At 40.3% G+C, this 25607-nt stretch overlaps 1 protein-coding gene across 2 annotated transcripts; it reads right to left on the bottom strand.

Moving 5' to 3' along the window:
• Positions 1-174: 174 nt before the first annotated feature.
• On the bottom strand, positions 175-24777 carry yeats2 (YEATS domain containing 2). 2 transcript variants are annotated; one of them, XM_056391270.1, is made up of 30 exons: positions 24602-24777; positions 24046-24151; positions 23821-23918; positions 23545-23637; positions 23212-23445; positions 22982-23100; positions 21566-21727; positions 19956-20067; positions 19367-19411; positions 19116-19284; positions 18157-18399; positions 16983-17150; positions 15775-15866; positions 14829-15014; positions 14470-14698; positions 13843-14001; positions 12003-12124; positions 10945-11091; positions 9195-9383; positions 7486-7858; positions 7273-7407; positions 6636-6776; positions 5994-6144; positions 5537-5613; positions 5352-5431; positions 4357-4561; positions 3548-3783; positions 3356-3430; positions 3065-3138; positions 175-1678 (listed from the first exon to the last, which is right to left on the bottom strand). In XM_056391270.1, exons 2-30 carry the CDS (start codon positions 24143-24145, stop codon positions 1570-1572), a joined length of 4323 nt encoding a protein of 1440 aa, XP_056247245.1. In that variant the 5' UTR covers positions 24146-24151; positions 24602-24777; the 3' UTR covers positions 175-1569. The 2 variants fall into 2 exon arrangements, with proteins under 2 accessions (XP_056247245.1, XP_056247246.1); XM_056391271.1 differs by lacking the exon at positions 24602-24777 and adding an exon at positions 24440-24515.
• Positions 24778-25607: the final 830 nt, after the last annotated feature.

Here is a 25607-nt window from a genome sequence, read left to right as displayed (position 1 = left end):
AATTTGGGTGAACTGGCCCTTTAACCTTTGAGTTTAAGGAGGTGCCTACATCTCTATCCCTGATTAGTTAAGAGATTCTTAAATTCATTATCCACAATTTACCCTGTGTTTATCAAAAAACTAAACAAACAAAAAAGATTTTTCTACACAGGTTTGCAAGAAATAATTCAACCATAGTTTTTCTTTGTTTATTACAAGAATATTGATTATATTTTTGGTTTGCACTGAAACGTGAAAATACAATGTTTGGGTATCTTCTACACTAATTTGGTTTAACAGGCATCACAACCACTCAGCCCAAACACTTACACTCGTCCAGTCATCCACACATTAACAAAATGCAGAGCTCCACATTAAACAGAATTACTAGCAGAACATCAGCCAACGAAACACACACGAACACTCACTGTCAAAGTCATTAACTCACTTATTCTCACTCACACACACACACAACTGTTAGGGCATTGCTGTTCGCAGGTGTTGATATTAGATACAAAAATAAAACAGGATTTGAAAACACCCTCTATTTCATATTGGTCATATACACTGTATACTTTACATGATAGATACATTATGGTTGTTAAACTGAACACTTAAAAGAACTTCAACGGGCTATTAAAGCTGGTTGATGAAGGAGAGAAGATAAATATTGAGACTGCCGTCTTGAATTCATAATAAGAGAATGATTTGTTCATTAGAGTATCACCTGTATCTTGACATGAGATTTGTGATAAAATCTGTCTGCGTCTTAAAAATATGACAACATGAATTTCTTCTGAAGAGCCTTAGAAAGCACTTCCTGCATGTTTGGATTATTACTGTATTTGTATGAACCTCTGCCAGGTAACACTGACATATATCAAAGGATGTTCGTAATGACGGATCATCGGTTGCCATGGCAATGGCACTTTTGAAAGAATCTCTCCGTTTGCTTTGCCCACAGTACCCACAAGACATTATGACCAATGTGACTGATAGAGAATGCTGACACTTATATGTCCATTAGTGTTTCCAACTTGCTGTAAATCTGAGGTTCATGTCTGCTGGTTAACTGAACCTTGTTCACAGTTCAGGGGACATGACAGCAGGATGATGAATGACAGAGGGGACAGCTGTCTGATGTTGTTATTTAGCCCTATAAGTCACTCAAGCTTCATTTCCCCAATGACTAGCTGGCTGTCTGGCAGGAAACACTTAATCATTAGAATAATCATGTTATGAGGTAAGCGAGAGCACAACAGCCTCAAAATCAAATAACATGATTCCCACAATGCTGTTTCTCTTGATACATTAGGATTAAATGTTACAATATACCTGCAGTATTAGAAACATTTGTTATTCTGCTGCTGTGCAGCTGCTGTGAGAAGCACGTGGAGCCCTTCTATGATCGTTAATGAATACAGTACATTAATTATTACTGCACAACCTGAGGCAACAGGACCACATCCAGGTGTGAATATTCACACAGTGGAGCTGTCAGAGTGGAGTCTCTCTGTCATAACCAGCAGTTCAGACAGTCCTCACATCTGTGTTGGTGTCAGTTACCAGCCAATGTCAGTCTTGTTGTCCTCAGTTGTCCTTAGCCAAGTAACCCATGTGTGTGTTGGTGAGGAAGTCACAGGTGGGGACGCTACTGACCGCCTGGTGGATGTTCATGGCTGTGATCTCTCTGGGAGCCCTGCAAACCCCGATGTACCCAAATTAGGATTTTGAGCATGGCTCAACACATAGGAAATATGTTTCAGACTGCCTGTTATGTCAGTGGTTGTCTTCTGAATATTTATGACTGTCTGTCATTAAATGCTTCAGCTCTGAATCAATTCACTCAGAGGTCTGTTATTTCAGTTCAGCTCCCTGCTGTCTTACATAATGTAAATAGCACAAAAGAGACAACATACTCTGCAGGCAAGGACAATAGAATTTACTGATGTCTCTGCAAATTAAAATGACAAGTTCCAAAAATAAATAAATAAATAAATAGATGCAACTCCATGGTTTCTGCATTCAAATGTTTAGTTAAGCTGGTCATAAAGGTGGCAGATATTACCAGTACTTGCAGTTATTACAGAGCACAGAACACACACTGCTGTGTTTGTCAATGAATGTAACTTTGAATAGGCCTTATTTACTGCTGATAATAAAAGTAAACATAATTGAGTCAATAATCACAGAAATCATAATTATTTTTATGTCTTTGGTAAGTGATCTTGTTGGGGCATATGCAGCCACTGGATCACTTTATTATTATTCAACAAAATATTTATAGGATAAGGCTTGCATTATTCTATATTTCTATTACTGTCAACAAATCCCATGAAAAAATTAAAACCAACAATGCATTTGTTTATCTCTCTATACTTCTTACTTCCCCACCATGTCCTACCTCAGTCCCATAGTTTCATTTTTAAAATAAGGTGGGAAAAAAAAAATCACAAAAAAACAGCAGTGCATTTGTTTGGGACTATTTTCGGCTACAGATTAATAATCATTTGGTGCTCATATATTTAGACCAGCACAACAGTGTATGTGGGGTCAGTTCAAAATAAACATCAGTGCCCATGTTCACCATAATAAGATCACCCAGTGTGCTGTTAATAGTTGGTGGACAACAATGGAGATTTATGGCACAGGTGACTAAGCAGTATCAGACATTAGATACACGGACAATATTTGTCAACAGGATCAACTCAGTTGTTTTTGGTGTTTTCATGGTATTTGTTGACAATTAGATATATATTTTATATAGCCTCCTAATTATTTAACATTTGTTTTCAGAACATGTTAAAACCAACAAAAATGCTGACATGGACGATCTACACTATTTTACCAAATGCAAAAGAGTGAAACAGTACTCCTGTAGTTCAATAATGTTCTGAAACAGTTATTATAGAATATCTATTCATTGCATACAATTTATTGCTTTTTTTTTTTTATTTTTGTTAAGAATAATTTGAGTAGCAAACTGGTAGATTGGATAAGCCCTGGATAGAGTATAATGCATGAAGTGAAAAATGGAGCACTAAGCAGGTTGCATGTTAGAGAGAGAGAAAAATCAGAGGCTGACCTGTTCTGAGGGGATTTGGCGTAGGCCCCAGCTAGAGCTTCTCTCAGGATGTCACTGGCAAACTGTTCTGTAGCCTGCAATGTAGATAGATACACACACACACACTCATCATTAGTCACAAAGAAACCCACTCTCTCATACGGTACAAGGTGAAACACGCAATACTGTGTGGTTGTGCATCTTATACATACTCTATATTCATCATTTGAGTCAAGGGTGTGTCAAGGTAATGACGAGCTACTGTAAATGGCCAAGTTTTTTTTTCCTGTTCTGGACTGTAAAGTGACCGACCTTCAGAATCATGGCTTCGACTACTGGAGCGAACACATTCTTCTCCACCTCGACCGGCTGGAAAGTAACCCCGATCTGAGAGACACACAGGAGTCAGCACATAAAAATGGACAAAGTGGCGCCGCTTCTTTGTAGTTAAAATTCAGGCAGCATGTATTTTCCGCTTCTAAAAACACCAGAGAAGTTCCTGACCTGCTGAGCTGTTTCACTGACAAACTGGGTGGACATGCAGGGGCCCAGGAAGAACTTAGGCTCTGCGTCAGTTTCTTGTTCCTCCTCTTTGACCTTTAGTTTCTGGCAGGGTGGAGTCACAGTGACAATGTCGACTATTTCGTCGTCTGCCTCCTCTGGTTCAGTCTTCAGTAGAGCTTGCATCTGCTCGAGCCGCAACACCAGTTCGTCGCAGCTACTCAGGGTTGACGGGCACTCTGCGGACACATACACAAGTACATTTAACACACCATTTCACAAGCAGCAGCGTCGGCAGGGAAGCAGAAGCATAAACAGCTTTAGTATTTCACTCAGATTGCAGATTCTTGATGTTTGTGAGTGTTTATAACTAAGCTGCTTCTGTAAAATATTGCCTCATTTTACCAGTTCAACAATCTGAATATTAAAAATCATGAAATTTCTGCAAGGAGAACACAAACATAGATTATCATATTGTCTGGCTCAGGTGTGAGTGTGATTCACTGAGCTAAGCAACCTTGTCTCTCACCCTTTAGAGACAAAAGACAGACTTAATGAGAACTCTGTAAAAACAACATGGCTGACCAAAAACACTGAGCCTGCCCTCACACACACAACTGGACTGCAAACACATTTCTGGACTGGTAACCGCAGAAGCGCTACACCCACACATGCAACACTGAAGGGAAATTATTGATCCACTTTCAGCTGCTGAAAACAGAAGAAGAGAAGACAGTGAAATCGCAAAAACAAGCCAAACTAAATGATTTTCCTTCGGAAGCTATGCACCAAAAACACACACAGAAACTTACCAGGCTCATTATCTATCTGTGTGAGGATGTCCTCGATGGACTCGTCGTCATTCTTGCGTTGGGGCTCAGGGTCAGGTGGTGTGTAGCCCCTCTGCCGGCACCACTGAACCACCTCTCTGGTCTTTGGGGGAGTGAGGGCCTGCAGGCGGGGTGAGCGGTCCAACACGTCCTGGACAACCCGTTTCACCGCCACCGCTCGCTGAAGCTACACAGAGACATGCCAGAGTCTATTATGCAAAAGCGTACATTAGGCCTAAAAGCTCTAAAATCCACAGACTGACACAGAATAATATTCTGTGGCTGCCAATATTTAATAATGCATTTAATCCCTCCAGTCCAGTATACAGTACCTTGCAGCCTAACTTCCCCTGTCTTTGTACTGTAAACTGATGTGCTTTGAATCCCCTGTCCTTAAGTAAATTAGTGACCTACAGATATAAATATCCATGTCTGGCCTCATCTGAGCCTTTTACCATTGTACAGACAGAGAACAGCTCAAACATGGGCTGGTCTGTATGAGCTATTGATGAACGCATTAGGGAGAAATGAGAGAATAAAACCAGACAGAGATACACGTCTGACCAGATAGATGGGGAGACATGTGGCAAACAGAAGTCAGGAATGAGCACCAAGACCGATTACACAGACAACAAAACTGCAAACAATGCAAATTATCACTGACATTGTAGATGCCCTCCCCCTGGAACTTTGAGGGTAAGAGCTAGTAAGTGGGTGCTGTCACTCTGAGATATTAACATGGCTAAATTAAACTTTCAGTGTGTTTCTTATGTTTTACAAAGGTGTTAAATGCTTCAGAATATTAGCATTTTATGAAAAATGGAAAGAGATTTCAACTATTTGTTGTTCCCAACAAAATTTCACAACTACTGTACCCTTACAGGATTTTGATGGTACTGAGGCTGTACAGCATAAAATTTGAATTTTAACCCTTTAAACCTCATTTCATTAGGCACACAAACAGAAAACAAAGTCACCTCTGATGCTCTGCGCTTGCCAATATTCCAGGAATAATATTGTTCTGTTGAAGAGGCACAGAATGGATGGGAGTCTTCAGCTAAACAAACAAACAACAAACAAAACCCAGTGTATTAGCTCTCAGCCTGTTTTTATATATGGAGTTGGTTTTAAAGCATAACAAATGGATGGGATGCTTGCTTACTCTTATCTGGCACAATCAGAGGGAACTTCTTCACCACAGCTGTCAGCAGCTGCATCATGGTCTCTATGTGTTCAGTGCTGAGGAGAAGGCAATTCCAAGTGTCAGGTGCAGTGAAATGTTAGCCAGGAAGAGAAAGTGTTCTTACAACCCCTTCATTAATATTCCAGTAGATATGTGATAGCTTTAATAAATTAAGCTCCACTAATGTTCCCTGAGAAATTAGTTTAGCAACCTAAAAATGAATGTTAACATCGAAGTGGTAAAATAAATATACATATATATACATATATGAATATTGTTACACTTGGTGATGACTCGGTGTCAGTGCCAAGTACAAAGACAAATCTCATTCTGGACTCGCACCTTTTCTCTTAAGAAACAATCAATTATCTGTCCTTCTAGGAATTAATTATGCACTCCAAGTGAAAGTTGCATTATGACTTGTTCTTGCACTTACTTGATGAGGTCGTGTGTGGAGTTATCCGCCCCTTGTTCCTGCTTGACGGTGGTAGCTGCAGAGGCAATATGTACAGTTGTGGGGACAGGAACAGTCACCGGGGTTGATGGACCAGCTGTGACAGCTGTGCCAGCACCTGGCTCTGTTTTCACTGCAGCAGCAGAGAGGGAGAAAGATTAATTTCATTTAACCATTTAACTCACACTATGATTCTGTCATGAATAGAGAAAAGACAATGATAAGAAGACAGTAGAGTGATGTTCTGAGATGGGTATTAAACCTCAATACTGACCAAAGTAGTCTGTTACACCTAGTACTGAAAACTGTTACTGTCTTCTTGTTTACTTATCTATTCTCTATCATCACATACTGACAGATTTTAAATATAATTTAAATATTTTTGGAAATTATTTAAGCTGTACTATGTTATTTGTACTAAACAGTGATGCATTTGAGTTTAAGCTTAACATAATTGGTAACCAAAATAAAAAGAGTTTTGTACAAAATTGTGTTACTCAGTAAAATAAGGTATCGAAAAATATCCTTTGGTATCACTACCAAAGAAAAATGGATGTTGGGAATAAAAGAGGGAAGGGTTGAGAGATGAGGAGCGTGGGTGGAGTGGGGATGGACCCCTCTCACCTTGTGCCAGAGGCAGGGCAAGGGAGGGGGAGGCCTGGATGGCAGGACTTGGGGAGGCTCCAGCTCCAGCTGCTCCAGGGGTGGTGGAAGAGGAGGAGGAGGAGGAGGAAGGAGTAGTGGAGACTGGGGCTTTAGACACGACTATACAGAGAAGAAAACACACACTCAGGATGGATCAATGGGCCATTAGGCAAATAGGCTTAACAGTTAGATGAAAAATGAGAGGGGAGGAAGATGGGTTTCACAGAAGCTGTTCATTACAGAGAGAGAGGAGAATCTATGGTATGTTTGAGTATCTGTCTCAAATCAGACTGTGTAGTCATATGCATTGGCAAAATAAACTCAGTTTAGAAAGACAAACTGAATAAAGCTGCTGTTTGCTACTACATGCACATACTCCTAACCTAATTTGAGGAAACATTTGGAAGAACAACATGCTTTATCTCAATACTTGTTCTTCAGAATCTTATTGTAAAAGATGTGGTACACCGACAAAGCAATCAATGTCAATGCAGCTTCATGTTTTATTCAAATACCAATTTTAGTTACTTTGAGAAGTAATCATCTTGATGTTGAGCACCCAGTTCTATCTGGAATGCACACTTGTTGTCCATTTTTCTCATATAAGACACCTTACCTTTCCCAACAGGCATGAGTATGGTCTGCAACCCTCCAGACCCAGTGCCAACCCCAAGCTGTTTGAGCTGGTTGGCAGGGATAGTTAAGACTGTCTGTTGAGAGGTGGAACCTCCAGAGTGGATCTTCAGCATACCTGGACAAAAACACAATGCATTCAATGCATGCATTCAAACTGGGTGGCTGATGCAGTGTGCGGTTTGTCTGTACCTACCTGAGAGAGTTGCACCAGTCTTCCCTCCTCCGGCTGCCATCCCGCTGACTAATGAGGCTGCATTGACCAATGATGTGCCGGTGCTTTTGGGAACACCCACCACAGTGCCCACTCCTGCACCCTTGGACATGCTGATGACAGGCATATTGGTAATGCCTTTGGCAACAGTTACCACAGCTCCAGTTGAACCCGCAGCACTTTTTGTCATTGTGGCAGCGTTGCCAGCACCCTTCACCAAAGTGGCCACAGCCGTCTTCGACAGGCTGCCGCTGGCAGCAGCACTGGCGCTTTTAGCTGCACTGATTACTGCTGCTTGGTTGGCTGCCACCAGGAGCGAGTGGTGCTGAGAGGCAGACTTGCCGCCTTCAGCAGCCTGCATGGAAACCACAGAAACACAGCTGTTAACCAGGAAATAAACAGCCACATTTTGCACTGTTTCAATGTCTGTCAGTAAACTCAGCCAAAGACTGAAAAGACGCTCACTAAGTCTTGCGTTTTAACTTAATGATATTGTTCTAATGACAAACTGCTACTATAGTGTGTGTTCCATGTGTACCTTGTGTCCACATAACAATACAACACAAACACACAATGATCTCATGGTCTTGATTTTGTATATTCATTTGAAAGCTTTCATATTTATGTGGGTGACAACTTTCATTTGCACACTTTAAAAACACATTTTATAAGGTGACACATCTCACTTCTTTTGAAGTTAACAGTGATTGTGTAAATTATATGTCAATTATTTATGTGAAAATACATTTTAAAATTTGCATTGGTGTTCATAAGAAAGAGAGCAGTGCTGGGAAATTAAATTCACTCTGGTTGGTAATTCAGAGTAAGTGTTAAATTCATTTTTTTCTCTAATTTGTTCATTTTTATTTTCCAATGTCATGGAACTCTGAGAGTGAGCTGTGCCGATCAGGTCACTGGTTTTATGGAATTCTCAGACAAAAGACTCAGTTTCTCTCATGGAGAGTCCTCATAATTCAATTAACAGTCCTGAAAGAGCAGTTTTTCCAAAAACTGAAAAGCAGTGATGAGTCCTTCTTTTGTGTTTGTATCAAAATCACTAGAGCAGTGATTATTTTTCTTTGATCGTTACATACTGTATACATATTTGTTGTTGTACATTTGAGCCTTGAGCCTGTATTTTTCTTTCTGTGTGTTTCCATTTCTCAAGTTAATGAGGCCACTGACTCTGAAGCTGTAATCACCCAAACCCAGACCATTGCTGATGGACTGCTAACGGCTCTTCACACTCTCTGCTCTCTCTGACAAATACACAGCTGACCTTGCTACTGCACTCACACTGGATCACTTCTGTTTTCCATGTATTCATACTGCAGTGGTAAATACCGTATCACTAGAACATTTACCCTGATAGTATGAAATTGATGAAAATTCATCAACTGGGATTATTCCTTATATAAAATATCTACTTTCTTGTTACATAAATAATTACTGTACTTATATATTTTATTTCATTATGAAAATCACAAAATCTCAAATCACAAAAAAAGCATTCAAACCAATTATTTTGATTGTTGGGAAATATGGGAATTTGAAGGTCCTTCAATAGTTAGTTAGTCTGCAAGCATTAAATCCATTTTAATGTAACTACTGTTTAGTTTAAAACTATATTTAAAAAAAGAACAGCTATCAGGCAAAATAAAACAGAAAAATATTAGGAGTGTGAAACTAGCCTGTTGTTGGCTGCCTGCTGCTGCAGCACTGACAGAGCTGGGGGTGGAGCTAGCAGCAGTGATGACTCCGCCTGTCATCCTCAATGTCGTCGTCCCCGGCTTGGACAAGTGGCCTGCTGCCGCTGCTGTTACTGTCTTGACAGAGCCGTCTGACAACTTCACCTGCGCACCCTGTGAGCCGCCTACCACCTGCCAATCATAGAAAAACACTTGTAACAAGTGTCAAAAAATACTAAAACTCTCAAGGAAGCAAACGAAGTGGCAGAAAATGCAAATCACAGTAAAGCAATACAAATTCCACAGTGAATTTTCTTTCCAGACTTTGACAAACCCACACAGTTCAACCATTTCCAACAGTGAACTTTGTTAAGCATATTCATAATAACCTAAACTAGTTGTATTTAGCAGAATGTGGATACTACTTGTAATACCAACTCTGCAAACAGCCACAGTATATTTCCAGGAAGCGCAAAGTTGTTGGAAATGAAGAAGACTGCTGTGCTGTTATATAAGGTGAGAAAGATTAAACTGAATGCGGGTGAGTAGGCTAACACCAGCTGTTGCCTGGACAAGTCCTTCACTGTTAAAACCAGCCACTCACTCACAGAAAAACTGACTACACTCAAATATAATGTTTTTGTGTCCCATTTGGACAAAAATGTTTTCAAATTTCTGTGTGAAACAGTTTTAAGAGAACCCTCGGAAACGCTGCAGGCTACAAAACATACTCAAACTACACCACTCTTTGCTTAAAATACTTCATGTCCAAATTGGCTTTTTTTCCCCTGAGAAGATCAGAGTACTCTGCAAATTTATTGACAGAGAAAAAAGGGCAACTTCCAGGATTGATGTGAATTAGCCATAATTACTGCTCTGATTTGTGCCGAAAAAACATTAGTTCTAATCTGACAATCAAGGAACAAAACTGTTTTGAAACTTGAAACTGTCTCACAGCTAAGTCTAGTATACGTAGACTAGACTAATGTGCACTTTGAACATCCAAGTGACTTTGCCAGTGGCCACTAAAACAGGCAGGTCCACAAGTCAATGTGCAACATAGTAACTTTAATGTACTTTTTTATGTTAATGGACACTATACTAACCAACATGCCTTTATACAAACAAATACAATACAAATTGTTTCGATATGAAATAAAATCATATCGGATAAAAAGAAAATACTATTCAACAGGGCTCTGTATGACCGCTCTAAGGCATTATACTATACTACTAATTGCCAAAGACAACATTAAACAGGAAAGCCTTTCAACCATTAGTTTAATTTGTCAACCCAACTAAATATGAATGTAGTGTCAAACTGGAAGCATAATGTGGTCACATGCTGCCAAAGTTAAAAGGTTAGCAGACACAGATAAAATAGTTTGCAGTAGTAAGAATTAGGTCAAAGGCAAAAAAAAAAAAAGAAGATATTTCAGTGAGAAGAGAAAACAGGACAGCCAGGGGTGCTCAGTAGGGACAAAAGTGCTGGCAAACACCAATGCAGGCATTCGAGTGCAAAACTCTTAAAACTGTACTAATCATTTTGCTGGATCCTTCGTGATTACTAACCCGCAGTCAATATAATATATAGTCAGTTAATATAAAATTGTGTTTGTAGCTCTTAACTGTATCAAACCCAGGCCGTTAGTGTTTAGGGACAAAGACAAAGCAGTAGTAATTACAGCAGCTTCCACTCGGGTTGAACAGGTTACATTAAAGTCCTGCCCTTAGACAAATGCCCCAGACTGACCTGAGCCAGAATGGCCGCCTTCTGTCCAGCTGTCACACGGATGGCCTGCTGGGTAACAGTTGCTGGAGATGATGCTGCATGACCCGCCGAACTGGAACCCCCCTGCTTCCCTGAACCCTGTGCTGGCTGGCCAACCAGAAATGTGCCCTGGTAAAAATGGACACACCAAGTTAGGGGTGGGGTAGCAATCCAACATCATATTATTTAGCTTAAAATCAAAGTCAGTTGAATTGTCTGAATTCAGCTAGGTAAACCACAGTGTTAACAAACAGACAAATCAGGTATCATCCCCTTTTTAAACCAATCTTTAGGCTAAGATTGTCATGCAACCCATATCATACCATGCGCTGCATTAGGACACGTTTTCATAATGTACAAGGTATGACAATTCTTAGCATGTAAGAATGTTTCTACTGCGTCAGCTGTTTCATTTTCTATACATCATAAGAGCTTGCATTAAAAAAAAATTAATTACCCTTCTTTGAAATCAATTCATCAACCATTTAGCTCTTAACTGGAGCCTTTGTGTGTGTCAGTGTGTGTGTGTGTGTGTGTGTGTGTGTGTGTGTGTGTGTGTACTAGCTCTCTACCTGTTAAGTGAGATATACACAATAAATCTGAGATTCTCATTTTTAAACATAGCTAGAAACATTAGTGAAATCTCTGTAGACAACCTAATTATATGCTGTTGACTAAATGCACAGACAGCACTGTTCTAAAGCTGACTGCAGGATCAATAATGCTATAATGAATGTGTCTAATTAAGAACACACCAGACTCAACCTCTCTATTTGAATACAAAAATCTGACATTCACTGAGGAAAAAAAACATTATCTACAGACTGTACATACAACTCCTTTTTTGTAACTGCGGTGTCCCCACGGACAGTGATGAAGCACAAAAACATGGCTCAAAACTTGCCAGCGAATAAACACTAATGCTCTCATACACAAAAATAAGAATCCACAACAACACAAAGGACATCAAAGACAAACTTTTTATACCAGCGTATGTATTTCTTAGTTTTGGTTTATAGCATAAATGCATCTCTACCCACCTGTGGCGTCTGTTTTAGGATGTAGGACGTGTAGGAGAGGTTGGAAGGCAGACTGCTTGAAGAGGAGGAGGTGGTCTGAGAGCTCCCAGCGCCTGCTGACGAGCTGCTCTGGGACTGCTGACCTAAATTAGAGACAGCCACATATACATGAGTCTCAAATCTGATAAACAATCCTGTAAGTCTTTATAGATCATCTTCTATTCATTAATATGATTAACATCAAATAAGTAAAAGCATATTTAGGATAAAAGATTCCAAAGCAGAGCTAGAAGGAGTAAAAGTATTTGTTTACTACTTTGAAATTTGTATTTTAGATAAAATATGGTATGCTGCTAAATCTCTTTAATCTCCCTGCAAGTTGACAGGAGTGTGCTCTGTGAGGGATTCTAGCTCTCAGTACACATTAAATACACAGCATAAAGAAACAGATGACTATGACTGACTCACTGTCAAGAAGGTAAATCTGTAGATGTGCCTTGAGTTGAAGAGTCACTTCAAAATAGGGTTTCTTACTTTTCAAACTTTATGATGCACTGAGAGCAATATTATTTTTAATACAGCTGTCAGCAACTTGAGGCTTGGAAGAAAACGTCAAGGCAAAAGGCTTTAAATTAGATGACGAACTCTGGATACTGAGTCACCTGCACAATCAAGTGTTTCAGCTGGTACCAAAACAGTTCATAAAGCCATCCAATCCAGACTTCCATGTACACAGACAACAGAAAGATAACAAGTTCATATTTTTAAGAGTTAGCTACTTATGATATTTTATGTCTGCTTAGAAATAATTTGTAGTGTGTAGTGAGAAGTTAAATTGTTCTCAGACCTCTCACACTCACTTGAACATCACATTACCATATGGACCCAAACTGAATACAACGATGGTGGTCTGGGTGACATGGCCACATTCTTTTAGCAGTGTGAATGCAAATGCATCATGGGCCACATTGAAGGACTAGCAAATCTACTGATGTCCTCTACCAAAGTCTAATTTGTCCTGCCACAGTTTCATAATGAATCAAAAGTATTTTATTTGAAATGGCTAAAACCTTATTTCATTATAGAGCTGTGTGCAGTGCATTGATTTGCTCAACTCCTCCTTGCCCTTCTCTCTCTCTCTCTCTCTCTCTCTCTCTCTCATTGACAACAGACCCATTTGTCATCATCGGACAGGCTAAAAATACCAACGCATTTGATCTTTGCAAACACAAATGATATACTGTGGGATCCAAAAGTCTGAGACCCATTCAGGAACGCGTGTTTATTTACATATAGAACAGGGAAGTGAGATCCAGTCTCAAGTGGTCACTTAAGATGCATGTAGAAACACATTTTAATGCCAGGTGTGAACTGACATACTTCCGGCTGTCCACTTGAGATCGTATCACTCAAGATGCATGTTAATGCCAGGTCTGAAGAGGGCCTTTTTTGTCTTACAGGGTTGTTTGTAGCCATAATGTTGCTAAGCTAGTGAGTTTTTACCCATCTGTCTGTGGCATGTCTGCTTAAGTAAATCAGCCCTTTCAGGTGTCCAATAAGACCAACCCTAACCTTGAAGAGCTGTCTGCTGGCTCATGTTATGTGTTTTGCTGCCACAAAAACTGTGTCATGGAGCACGTTAGAAGATGGTAAGTCCACACGACAACTGCTAACAGTTGAAGAATCTCTTTTACTGATCGAAAAACACAAAATTTCCAAGAGCTTGACAGGACTGTGTAAGTATGTGACTGAGGAACAGAACGAAGGGAGGCATAATGGGTAAATAACTGTTAACTGGCACTAACTTCTTTTACCAATGTCTGTATTTAAAAGGATTAACAAAGGATGTAACATGTCTCACTTGCGCTGGAGGCTCGGAGGATAGCTCCCTGTGGGATGAGAAGTAGCTTTCCCTTCCCTGATGGGTTCTTACTGTTGGTGGTCAGGTAGAGCTTGGTGCCTGGAGGCAAATTGGCCAGATTGGCCAGGTTGTTGGCTGGCAGCTGAAGAGTAGCCATCACTATGGAAATATAAGGACAGACATAAAAATCAATTCTTCATATTTTTATGAGATTATATTACACATTTTGGAATAGGAAAATTGATCTTCTTGTTTTCCTGGCTTATTTTAAATATAATTGATTTCAAATAACATTTTGGCGCAAGCTGTACATATTCCTAATCAAAATATGTGACTAAGCAAATACAACATAATTTGGGTTCTGCAGATCACTGCAAATATTGCTTAGGACAATTATACAATGAGCTATGCAGCCGCAGCATAAGTACCTGTACATTGTGTGTGTGTGTGTGTGTGTGTGTATATATGTGTGTGTGTGTGTGTGTGTGTGTGTGTGTGTGTGTGTGTGTGTGTGTGTGTGTGTGTGTACTAGCTCTCTATCTGTTAAGGGAGATATACACAATAAATCTGAGATTCTCATTTTTAAACATAGCTAGAAACATCAGTGAAATCTGTGTGAACTCTGACCTCCACTCTTGCCACCTGAACCACCAGCCGCCTTGGCAGCAGCTTGCTGACCAGAGATGCCACTGGCTCCACTGACGATGGCTTTTGCAACTCCCTGAGCCAAAACTTGCTTCCCACCCATCACCTTGGAGACGGAGGGGTTGCCCTTGGCGACCAGAATCTGTCCACTGCTGATAGCCACCTGTTTGACTGCGGACTGAAGCGTAGAGCTAACAGGAATACCTAACATCTAGAAATAAGAGAAGTGCCAAATTTACCTGCTAAGTGACAGTAACTCTTGATGGAACATATATAACACTATTAACATGTAAATTATTGGTATGCCTCCAAATGTGTGGGTATATGCTACAGAGACTGACCTTACTAGTTGTGGCCCCTGTGGCCCCTCCTGCCTGTTTCTGGGCCGACACAGAGATCATGTGACCTCCCTTCACTGCGACAAACTGGTGTGCTGCTGTAGCGGCAGGTTGCTGCTGGCTGGTTACTGTGGAAACCATCTGCTGCTGCTGTGTTGAAACTTCCCCTGGCTCTTGCTTGATAATAACCTGCACAAGAAATGAGAGCACATGGAGAGAAGGATTTTAACATGAAGGCCCTAATGCTTTGAAACCACAACAGATTAAAGATATTGCAACTATTTGGTGTAAATTTTACTCTCTAAAAAAAATAATTAATTAATAAGATTAATTTTGACTGTAAATTAAGATACCCTTATTCCTTTTCAACAGGGTACAGATAAGAAGGCAGCTCAAAGAGATGTGTTGCTTATAACAGATTTTTAAAAATCAGCATCATCATTTATTCATCAAGGAGATGTTTTTATATTCCCCATCTGTCCCCATCTGCCCTGGCCTTTAGCACTACAGCAGATACCAACACCCAACAACAGAGAAAACTGTAGAATCTGAGCCAATGGGTGCACCACAATGATAAAAGAAAGTTTGAAAAGAAATCATATTTCATTCTTTGTGGATGGTGACGGGATGATGAGCATGTAGGAGTGGGAGGATTTTACAGCGGGCTATTGACACTGAGTGAAACAGAACCGTGCAATTCTCTCTGCAAAGCTCCCCGTACACCCTCCCATCTTCCGAGTGATGTCCCATTTAAATAGCTTGCCAAGGCACTCACATCTGCTGAAGATAGCACCCTGGCCTACTATTAATACCACACTGCTTTGTTAAAGATACAGATACTACAGGGACAGTCTATCTACACTGTGAGAGGGGATGAGATCAGTTCAGAGACTTTTTAGCTCATAAGAATTCCTGTTGAAGGGTGAAACCATTAAGACTATCAACTCACCTTCACCCCAGAGGAGAGGAAGGTGCCGGTGTGAACTTTAGGGGCTGGTGAGCGAGTGCCTTGAGCAGCAGACTGTTTGGTTGAGGGGCTTCCTGTGGAGTAATTTACACACAAACACACACAATAAATCATGGGATAGATAACTGTACTGATGATGGCTCACTGCAGTTCCTACCATTCTTTCCACAGACATCAAGGTCATTGTGGTACAAGGTGACAGTTAATTGTCAGGGTTACTCAGTGTGTGCATTGAAGGTGAGCACTGCTAAAGTTTCACTCCTTACTTTCTGCATTAAAATTTGTTTAATCCCAGGAGTCGTGAATCAGCCACAACACCCACATCAACCTCATGCACCTTGATAAAAACATTACTTAATAGCACTCCAACCCTGCTGCCAGATCTGGTTGAGCTGTGCATTTGTGGAGGAAGTGTGGGAGTGGCTGAGTGGGTGGGCGAGAGTGAACAATCTAAGGGAAAGAGCTCCTAAGTGGAATATGAATTGATGCTGCTGATGTGAGAAAGTAAATACAACAGCCTTGGTGATGAAAGACGACTCTGCTCCAAGATGAGGTCACACTCTCACACACACACACACACACACACACACACACACACACACACACACACACACACACACACACACACACACACACACACACACACACACACACACACACACACACACACAAAGTGCACACTTGCTTCATATGACAGTTAACTATCATCCTTGCAGATAACTGCATGTCAATTGGTAATGTTGAAATAAACACACTGATATGTACAAAACTTGATGTAAGTGTGGGGCTCATCCACCTAATCTGGCCATGAAACAGAACAGATCATCACCATGGTAACCTCTCATCCAGCAACCACCCTGCTGGCTCAGTACATGTCATACTTCATGATTGCAAAACGGTAACAAAAGAGAAATTCTGGGACAGAAAGACACAGAAAAATAGACAGTAGGGCTAGATAAGGGGGTAAAAGAGGACAAGCAAGAAAATAGTACAAATATAGAAAGAGAGAAAGAGAGAGTGAGAAAAGGGGAGTCCAGAGGTTATTGTTCATCATCTGTTCTGCTATAAAGTACATTCTCCACAGCCATTTTTATATACTATGTGGGAGGTTCAGACACTGCTTTTCAATTCCGCTGCAGGTCCACTTCCGATTTCAAGCGGCACTTTGACATTGAGTAGGCGATGTGTACCTGTGGAGGCAGAGGATGAGGAAGCCATGCCGATCACCTGGCCTGGCTTATCAACAATGATATAAGGGTTGTTGAGCACTGAGGAAGAGCTCTGCTTGCTGTGGACAGGGGTGGAGGTGGTGGGTGTGCGAGGCAGTGGGGAGTGACTTGGGGTGGAGATTGGAGACCCTGTGGAGGAGGAAGTACACACGCTATTAGATGTATAATTCTCTTTAAGGGTGTTAATAACAAATTAACACGGAAAAAACTCCACATATGCAAATGCTTTGGGTCTTGTTGAGATTTAGTCCAAATAAAGGTTTCCAGGGCAAGTTATGAGGTTTGGGTGAATAATTATGATTTTAACTTAATTTTAACATGACACAAATAATTTTTTTCATAGAAGTTCAGTTAAGAGAATGATGCACAATATTTGGTCATTTCTAAACCTTTGTGCAAAATTAAAACTAACTTGGGTTTCACTAGGGGTTCCCAAACTTTGTACACCTCCTTGAAAATCTGATATGAAAATTGTTGCATTATACATATGCATGTGTATGTATTGAATTTATGTGGTATACTCTGATCTTCCTCATTTTCAAACTTGCGCCACCATCTCACCACTAATGTATCTTCACTTTGTTGGCAGTACTGTTCAATCAATTGATCGATTTTGAAAATCTAGAGAACTCATAAAACATAAAGATATTTTTTATCACTAGGTTGTCACAGGGGTATTCTGTAGAAACCCTTTTGAAAATTTTTGCCTAAAACAGCAAATCGTGCCTGGATGAACTCATGAGAAGTCTTGTTCACTTTATCCATCCTGAACATTGAAATAATGACTACATTTTAAACAATTAGACAAAGTGAAGAATGAGCATCTTTACCAGAGAATAGTGTGCAATTCATGAGACAGAACAATAGTATCAATAGAACTTTATCAAGGTTTATCACCAAGACAGGTAAGTGTCAATATTTTTGAGTGGTATTCGTATGTTACCTGCATAAAATTAGATTTTTTTTCTTTTTTTTTTTTTTTTTTTAAAGTATGCTGTTATTTGCAGAGTTATCAGGTGAAAGGATGTTGTGTAACTTAAACTTCTATTATTTGAGTGACAAATGTGGTGGTATGCAATACAATGAAAAATCCTTGAGCGCCGCTGTGAAATGGCCACTGGATGGTGACAGTTACCTGAAACGATTTTGCAGCTCATGGTGATTGGTTGGAACGATTTCCCTGGAGACTCAGCAGGACTGGGTGGCTGTCCTTGTGGCACAATCTTACAGCTTGCTGTGATCGGCTGGAAGGCAGAATTGCCATGGGAACCCAGAGTGATCCTGTCACCGGCTTTGGGCCGGGTTGGAGTGCGTTCACCAGCGGCGAGGCCTGAACTATGAGACCCTGCAAATCTCCCCATCTCTGCTTTGATGAAACCTGGGAGGAAAGGGAACTTTCAGTTATACTCCTGTTCAACCTCATGTGGAGTTAAGATGTGCATTAGGTCACAAACCCACAGATGTAAGAATACTATCGACTTCTAATTCTTGAAAGAGAGACTGTGAAACTACTGAAACCTGCTGCTTTGGGGGAAGAAAATGAGTGACAACTGTGCCAAGCAAGCTCTTGTCACTGTGCTACAGTTCATGCAAATGCTATTTAATGGAATTGTTTTTGAGTTTAAACATAACATTTCTGAGTTACTGGCCTAAACAGAGCCCTTATAAACTGGTTTTATAAATAGAAACCCTGTTTATCATCCAATAAATGTTAGTGTCTTCAGGTAGGGAAGAGTTTTCTTGTATACAAAGTAATGTTCACATTTAGTGTTTCTCACAGAATTGAACTGTGTATCCTTGAGGTCCTCATAAAACATTTTCAGAGCCATATGTTAAAATATTTTAAATCCTGCTTTGTTTACATCCATGTTTACTACAGCAGTAGTTTTCATCTCTGCCTTTGTTGGTGCAATGTTATGTTTCTTTGCAGCACAAAACCAGCAGCAAGATCGTGTATTACGAGTGAACAATACAAACAAAACAGCGACCCACTTTTGCTCGTTGTCCAAAACTCCGAAGGGTACCTTCAATTGCTCAAATGTAAATATACTTTCATGATCATGTTTAAAAGGCTAAATTTTTCTATTGGCATACCTTTGTCAACACTGGGATCATGTGACGTGGGCGAACTGGAGCGTCCATAACTTTGGGCCAGGGATGTGGCCGACATGGGGCTGGATGCTCTGTGAGTCACCTTGGACGAGGAGGGCTGAGGTATATAGTCTTCCCCAAGAGAGTTCCTATGGAGCTCCACATCAACCACCTGGAACAAATATAGCTCGTCGTCAGAGTAAAGCTAGGAAAAAGAGTCAGCGCAGGAAACAGAGCGAACATTTATAACTTACAGTTTCTGCCCCCAGTGTCTGCAGCCCAGTGTATGTTCTGTCAAGCTGTAGAAAAACAAAAGATAGGTGAAAAAAAACTTTTATGGTGTTTAGGTTACTCAGCTGAGGTAGTAAACTGGATAAATGAGTTATAATCACAATTGCAAAATCCCATAAATTTCAAACAATAACAATAATAAAATTACCATAAAATCTCATGAGGTTTTATAATGTACTCGTACTATACAATACCCATGTTGCAAGGTACTACTTTGCCAGTGTCCCTGAACTATATCTGTTGTTTTGCTTTAAAATATACCGTTTTAGTTTGTTTCCTTGTGTTCAGACTTTTGTCATTTCATTCTGTTTCTCTATATCCTCTGTGATTAATTGTGTGATAACCAATTAAACAGCTCACTGCCCTTATGTTAACAAATTTGACCAGAAAAGTGAAGGGAAAATAAATGACAGGGGTCATCATATAAAGGACATCATGGAAACATAGGGTGTCTATATGAGGCTGAGTTAAACTGTATATGGAAAAATACTGGATCTCAGTCTGAAGAAGAAAACTTGCTGAGTAATGATGTGGTCTATGATGTGGTCTGACCTTTAGCTGGTGGATGATGTCAATACGTTTGTTGCGAGGGTCTTTGAAGTGGATCTGGATCCTCACAGGAAACTCACCCCAACCGCGACGTGTTAAATGAAAGGGAGGCTCACTGAGAACAGACACATTCAAAAAGCCTTATGTAACATCATTAAAATACAAATCTTGAGGAACAAAATCTATAGAGAATGCATTACAATGAGTTTGCAAAAAATACTAAGCTCCCACCGTGGATACTGACTCAGACTTGAGTGAAAAATCTCTTAAAATCAATGATTTGAAGGTCTCTCATCTTCTCCCCCTTTGAAGCTTGAAGCTTGAAGCTTGAAGCTTTCATCCCCAAGTAACAGACACTAATCTGACCGCCTGTATTTACAAGGGCAAGCGTGCGTAGATGCATATTATGTGTCTGTTCAAGTATACCCTATGAGTAATGCATTTGTTTTCCCTTACTTGCATTCATCCCTTCATCTACATTCAGGCTGTGTCGAGAGTCATCAGAGAGCACTGGGCCTGTGTGGGGTTCACTGGGAATGAAGAGTTGAGTCAGTCAGGGGGGAGCTTATGAGCGGCTGCTACAGCAACGTGAGCGCCTTGTCAGCTGAAACAGCCAGGAGGCTACGGCTCAGGATAAGGATTGCTGACTGATGAAAGAGATCATTTATTCAGAAGCCATGGGCAAACTTAAATCCTTTGCCACTTTTAGAGGATAGAAACTAGACATTGTAACTACAGAACTCAAGGCCACAAAAGTTCTGTTCGCTCTAGATGATTCCTCAATGAACTGTGCGACACCGATCTACACACCCCGGTGCTTAGGGCAAAGTTAAGCCATTAAAGAAGCATGTTTTTCTAAAAGACTACACAGTTTGTATAATTAAGGTGTGCCCATTAGTCATGCGGACATTGACTTCTAGTCTGACTCATTATGTGCTAAATGACATCACAGACTCCACCTAATGATGTGTGTGTGTGTACAATCTCCATAATGAATATCTCTTAGTTAATAGTTTGCCTAAATACCAACAAGTAGTAAGACTTAGTTGGATTAAGTATCACTCAGAGGGACAAATATTGTTTTTTTACTTTCAGCTATGATTGATGGGGACTGGGCTGGATGAGCTGCCTCATCAAATATCCACAAGGGGGCACTGTTTATTAAAGGATTTTCATAATAGCCTGTTTACTGGTGAGGCTGTGTTACACAACTTGAATATCAGCAGACTATTGTTCCACTTCACAGTTGATTTGAAAGTTGTCCTGAATTCAACATCAGCTAATGATGAGGAGAGTCTCATGCATCAAGGTGCCATTATCAGTTTGGCAAGTGGTGTGTGGAAAGAATAAGGCAAACTACTGAGCTATAATAATAAAATAAGGTTAGATGTAAATATTGCGTCAAGAGGCAACACAACACGGTGAGGGCAAGTTTGTCCATGTCTAACTAACTTGTGTTGTTGCCTTAGGTAACCACATGAAACAGCAGCCAAGTAGTAATCTTTACAACAACAGAGGAGCCCTGCTTATATCAGAAAATGTGTGCATGAAGGAGGAGTGCTTACATGCACTTTGTCAGTCTGAAATATGCAGGACAAAAAACTGGCACAAACCTGACTTCCACTAGGTCATTGGGTTTGTAGCTGGGATGCAAGAAGTACCAGACTTTCTTTACAAAGTGGTCTATGCTGGGTTCCCTCCTGGAGCCTCTAACGTACACCATCCACTTATGGGTAGACTGGTCATTCTCCTCCCGTTTATCAGGGGGGATGTACCTGAGGGTAAGAGGTAAAGAGTAAAAAAAGCCAAAGGGAGTAAAGAATAGGCCCCAGTAAACATGAGGGACAATGCATAGGGATTAGGTTGTTGAAGGTAAAAAAAAAAAGAGGACTTAAGCGCTATAGAAGTAGCAAAACAAAGACAGGTGATAGGCAGGTAGGAAGACAAAACTATAAAGGAGTTGGTACTTTTTATTTCTCAAAGACCTCTTTGAAGGGGAAAGGGGGGAAAAACAGAGGATTAAGAGAAGACCCAGTGCATGGGTCACAAGCAACTCTTCAGTATAGAAGAAAGAACCCAATGGAGAATGAAATGCATTAAATTGTATATTAGCTAGCAGTCTAGGTGAAATTCCACATGTATTGTATTTACAGTTTATTACTGTTGTGTCAGATTTAGGCCTTCTTATTATGTACAACTATGCACTGTGGCACACGAGAAGGGACTATCACATTCAGCCCTCCAAGACATTTAGTGTGCACAAGCTACATGGTCCTTGTCAATCAACCTTCCAAGAATTACATGTGCTTCATATTACACTGAACCACATATTCTCAAGGACAGGGCAGTTATGTGGATCATCTGGGACCCAGGAGAAAATAAATAAGCTAAAAAGGTATTTTCAAGCTTCATCAAGACTGGGCATGTTACAAAACTGAATTATGGCTCAGCTCTTCAGTGCACAGTCATGCACAAACAAATTCAACTGACAGGCTGGGCTTTAAAAAATACTGAGATGCACAAGTACAAAGCTTTTGAGGGATAGCCATACTGGTTTTTGAGAGAAAGCAACTAAAAATCAAGATGACCACCCCTCAGTTATACAGTTCATCTAACATTTTGCATTTAACGTTCAAATGAATTTGGCAGCAAGGACACAGACCCAGGACTTGCTTCATAGCTGAAGCTAATTTATGGTCTATGATAAATTAATAGGTTTGACTTACTCCTTTAATCTTACTTTCTTTGTGAAAAGCTAAGACAAAACACCTGGATACTTTGTACTAGTGATATAAGTATCTATGACTTACAACACTTCATTCCTTTTAACAAAGGTATTTGGAATATCGGCAGATTTGACAAACACCATGTCTAAGGTTTCCAGGGAGACTGATGAAAATAAAAATTTTGATGTTGTAATTGTGTGGCTCCTGAAAGGCTCCTGCTAAATCAGAAAGACATGTGCTACAATACATTGAGTCAGAAAGATGACAGAGTGTGTAAAACTTATTCTTAGTTGGGTTACGTACTTGGATACATTCCCCACTACGATTGTCTTCTTCGCATACAGTCTGGAGGCTTCGTCTCCGGTAGTGTGGTATATCACCCTCTGATCTGCTCCTAAAGACAATGGCACACCAAAAGTGTCCTACAAGTAATGGAGAACATAGTTAGCTTGATGAAAGATAAAAATATACAAGATTAATGCTGATAAACACGTCACATTCATCACTTTCGTAACCCTGTCAGTTGTACACACCTTGCCTGTATTACGACCAGGTCTCCGCTCCTGCCTGTTGCTCTCCTCTCTCCATGCTCCCTCCACATCCCTCTCAGCTCCCTCTCCTTGTTGTGAGAGGGACTCAGACTCTGAGTGAGCCAGGGAAGGAGTCTCAGAGCCTTGGTTGAGAGGGGAAGAGGAACGGGATGGGGACTCCAGGAACCGTCGGATGGCTGGATGGTTCAGAACTGCAGGGTCACTCTTAGAGGTATGCTAGGACACAGAGGACACAGTAATGGTTGCTGCTACCATGCCTTAGACCAGCTGACAGGCAAATATGAAAACATGGAACCCCAGGATAAGGAAATTTACCTCAGGGAGCTTTGTCACCCCAGCACTCGCATAGTAATTGGCAACTATGCATGCCCTTAGCTTGTCCATCATCCTCCTGGCTTCATTGAGTCGCTGCAAAACAATGAAATGTAATGAACCAAAATACTCTGTGTCTGTAAACATACATTTAATGTCATGACTTACCATCTATATCAACAAAGTTTTGAACATACATTAATAATATAATTATACTACTATGTGAAATGTAGTATAATGAAAAGAAGAAAAGACACTGTTGTTTTAACATCCAGGTACCTGACTTATCACATCTATCTCGTGCTCTTTGCTCTTCATCTCCAAAGAAAACTGCTCTCTGATGATGGTTTCAATCTTCTGTACTGCTGCTTCTCGGGCTGTAAATGTAGGAAGACAATAGGAACAGATATTAAAAGATCAGGAAACAACCAAGTACTGTTAGTTATTAGCTGTCACAATATGTAAAGCAGGTGTACTGGCTCAGGGATCAGAGCATGAACTTACCATTATGTTCAACCGCTTTGTTTCTCTTACTATTTTGGACCAGTGAAATGTCCTCATAGTCGGGATCATTGCCTTCTATTTTCCTTTTAACTCCTGACATGGCTGCCTGTAAAAAGAACATAAAACAGCTAATTCTAGCTAATTATATCACTGCTCCTATGGCTAGTTGTGATTATACTTCGCATCGAGTTAGCTGGCTAGCGCAGAAGCTGTCAGGATACAGCTAATGCCCACAGCTAACTTTAGCACTGACTAGCTAGCTAGTTATGCTAATATAGGTTAGCAGACCGTGTACAACCTAGCATGTGGTTTCCAACTATATAGCCTATCATTTATAGAAAACGACAGCTTTCAACTAAGCTAATTAAACCAAAAATCTCAAATTTTTCGCCACCGTATTATGTCGCACGACGTCTGCGTTAGAGAAATCCGTGCTAGTCGTCCGTGCAGCCGGCAACACTGTAACGTTAGCAACCGCTATCCTTGTTTGCTAATGTAGCTAGCGTTAGCACACATTTGAAGACACCGATTCAATCCGTTTGAAATGCAAACTTACGGGGCTGCCCTGCACTGTGGAACAACGTTTCTTTGTGAGGCGTGTGTTTTAATTCAGTGAGAGCATATCCTTTGCGTTATGCTGTATTAATCTTACACACTCGTGTTTGGTAAATTGCTAAATCTCGAGGTGGACAAGTAGGCTAAATAGTGGAGAGTTAGCTTTGCACTTTAGCAAAATAGCCACCAGGGGTCGCTATTATACAAACTCGATGGTGCTGCTCGTGAATAAAAGGCATTATCATGTTTCTTCAGTTTTTGTTCACTGGGAAAAGGAAATGTGATAGCCTGTGTTACAGGCATTTACTGTTAACTGTCCAGACAGGTGATAATAAACAAGAATGTACACATGTGCAGGATAGTACCTAAATAAATACTACTTTTAATCTTACATTATTAAACTGGGAAGCAACAGCAGGTATATGCCATGAACTAGAAAGAAAGAAGGGGAACATGTTTCTGACTAACACATTTTAGATTATCAGGAATGGGATCGGTTTCACATAGTTTATCACTATCAAGCATTCTTACAAGACACATGTGGAGATGAATTTTGATGCCAGGTGTGAAGTGACTTGCCAAGAGCTATGGACTTGTGATCGGATCACCAAGGACATCTACATTATGAATAGTAAATGCTTTGTTATGCACAAAATTAAAGGGATTTTACAGTTGTTTCTAGATATGACACCTGTCAAAAATCATTTACTATTACTTTGCAACTTCCTGTCCACAGATTTAATATTGTTTGGTTGTTATTCACATTTTACATTTTTTTTTATGAACAGTGAAGCCTTGTGTTGTACCACAGTGTTACCATCTTTATTAACTTATGCATCCTTATGTGTCTCACCAGCATGTGTGAGGGTGTGAAGTGGTATTATGCTGCTAGTGCCAAATGTCTTATGAGCAAGATTAATGTATGTACTTACATGGACTATGATATACAGTGTTTTCCTGTCTGCATGTACTTGATGAACTCTAAATTCTCTCTACATTGTTTGGTG

The sequence above is a fragment of the Seriola aureovittata genome, chromosome 12 (assembly GCF_021018895.1).
Source record: "Seriola aureovittata isolate HTS-2021-v1 ecotype China chromosome 12, ASM2101889v1, whole genome shotgun sequence".
Taxonomy (NCBI): domain Eukaryota; kingdom Metazoa; phylum Chordata; class Actinopteri; order Carangiformes; family Carangidae; genus Seriola; species Seriola aureovittata.
Note: the sequence above shows the minus strand (reverse complement) of the source record. Positions and strands in the feature narration are given on the sequence as shown.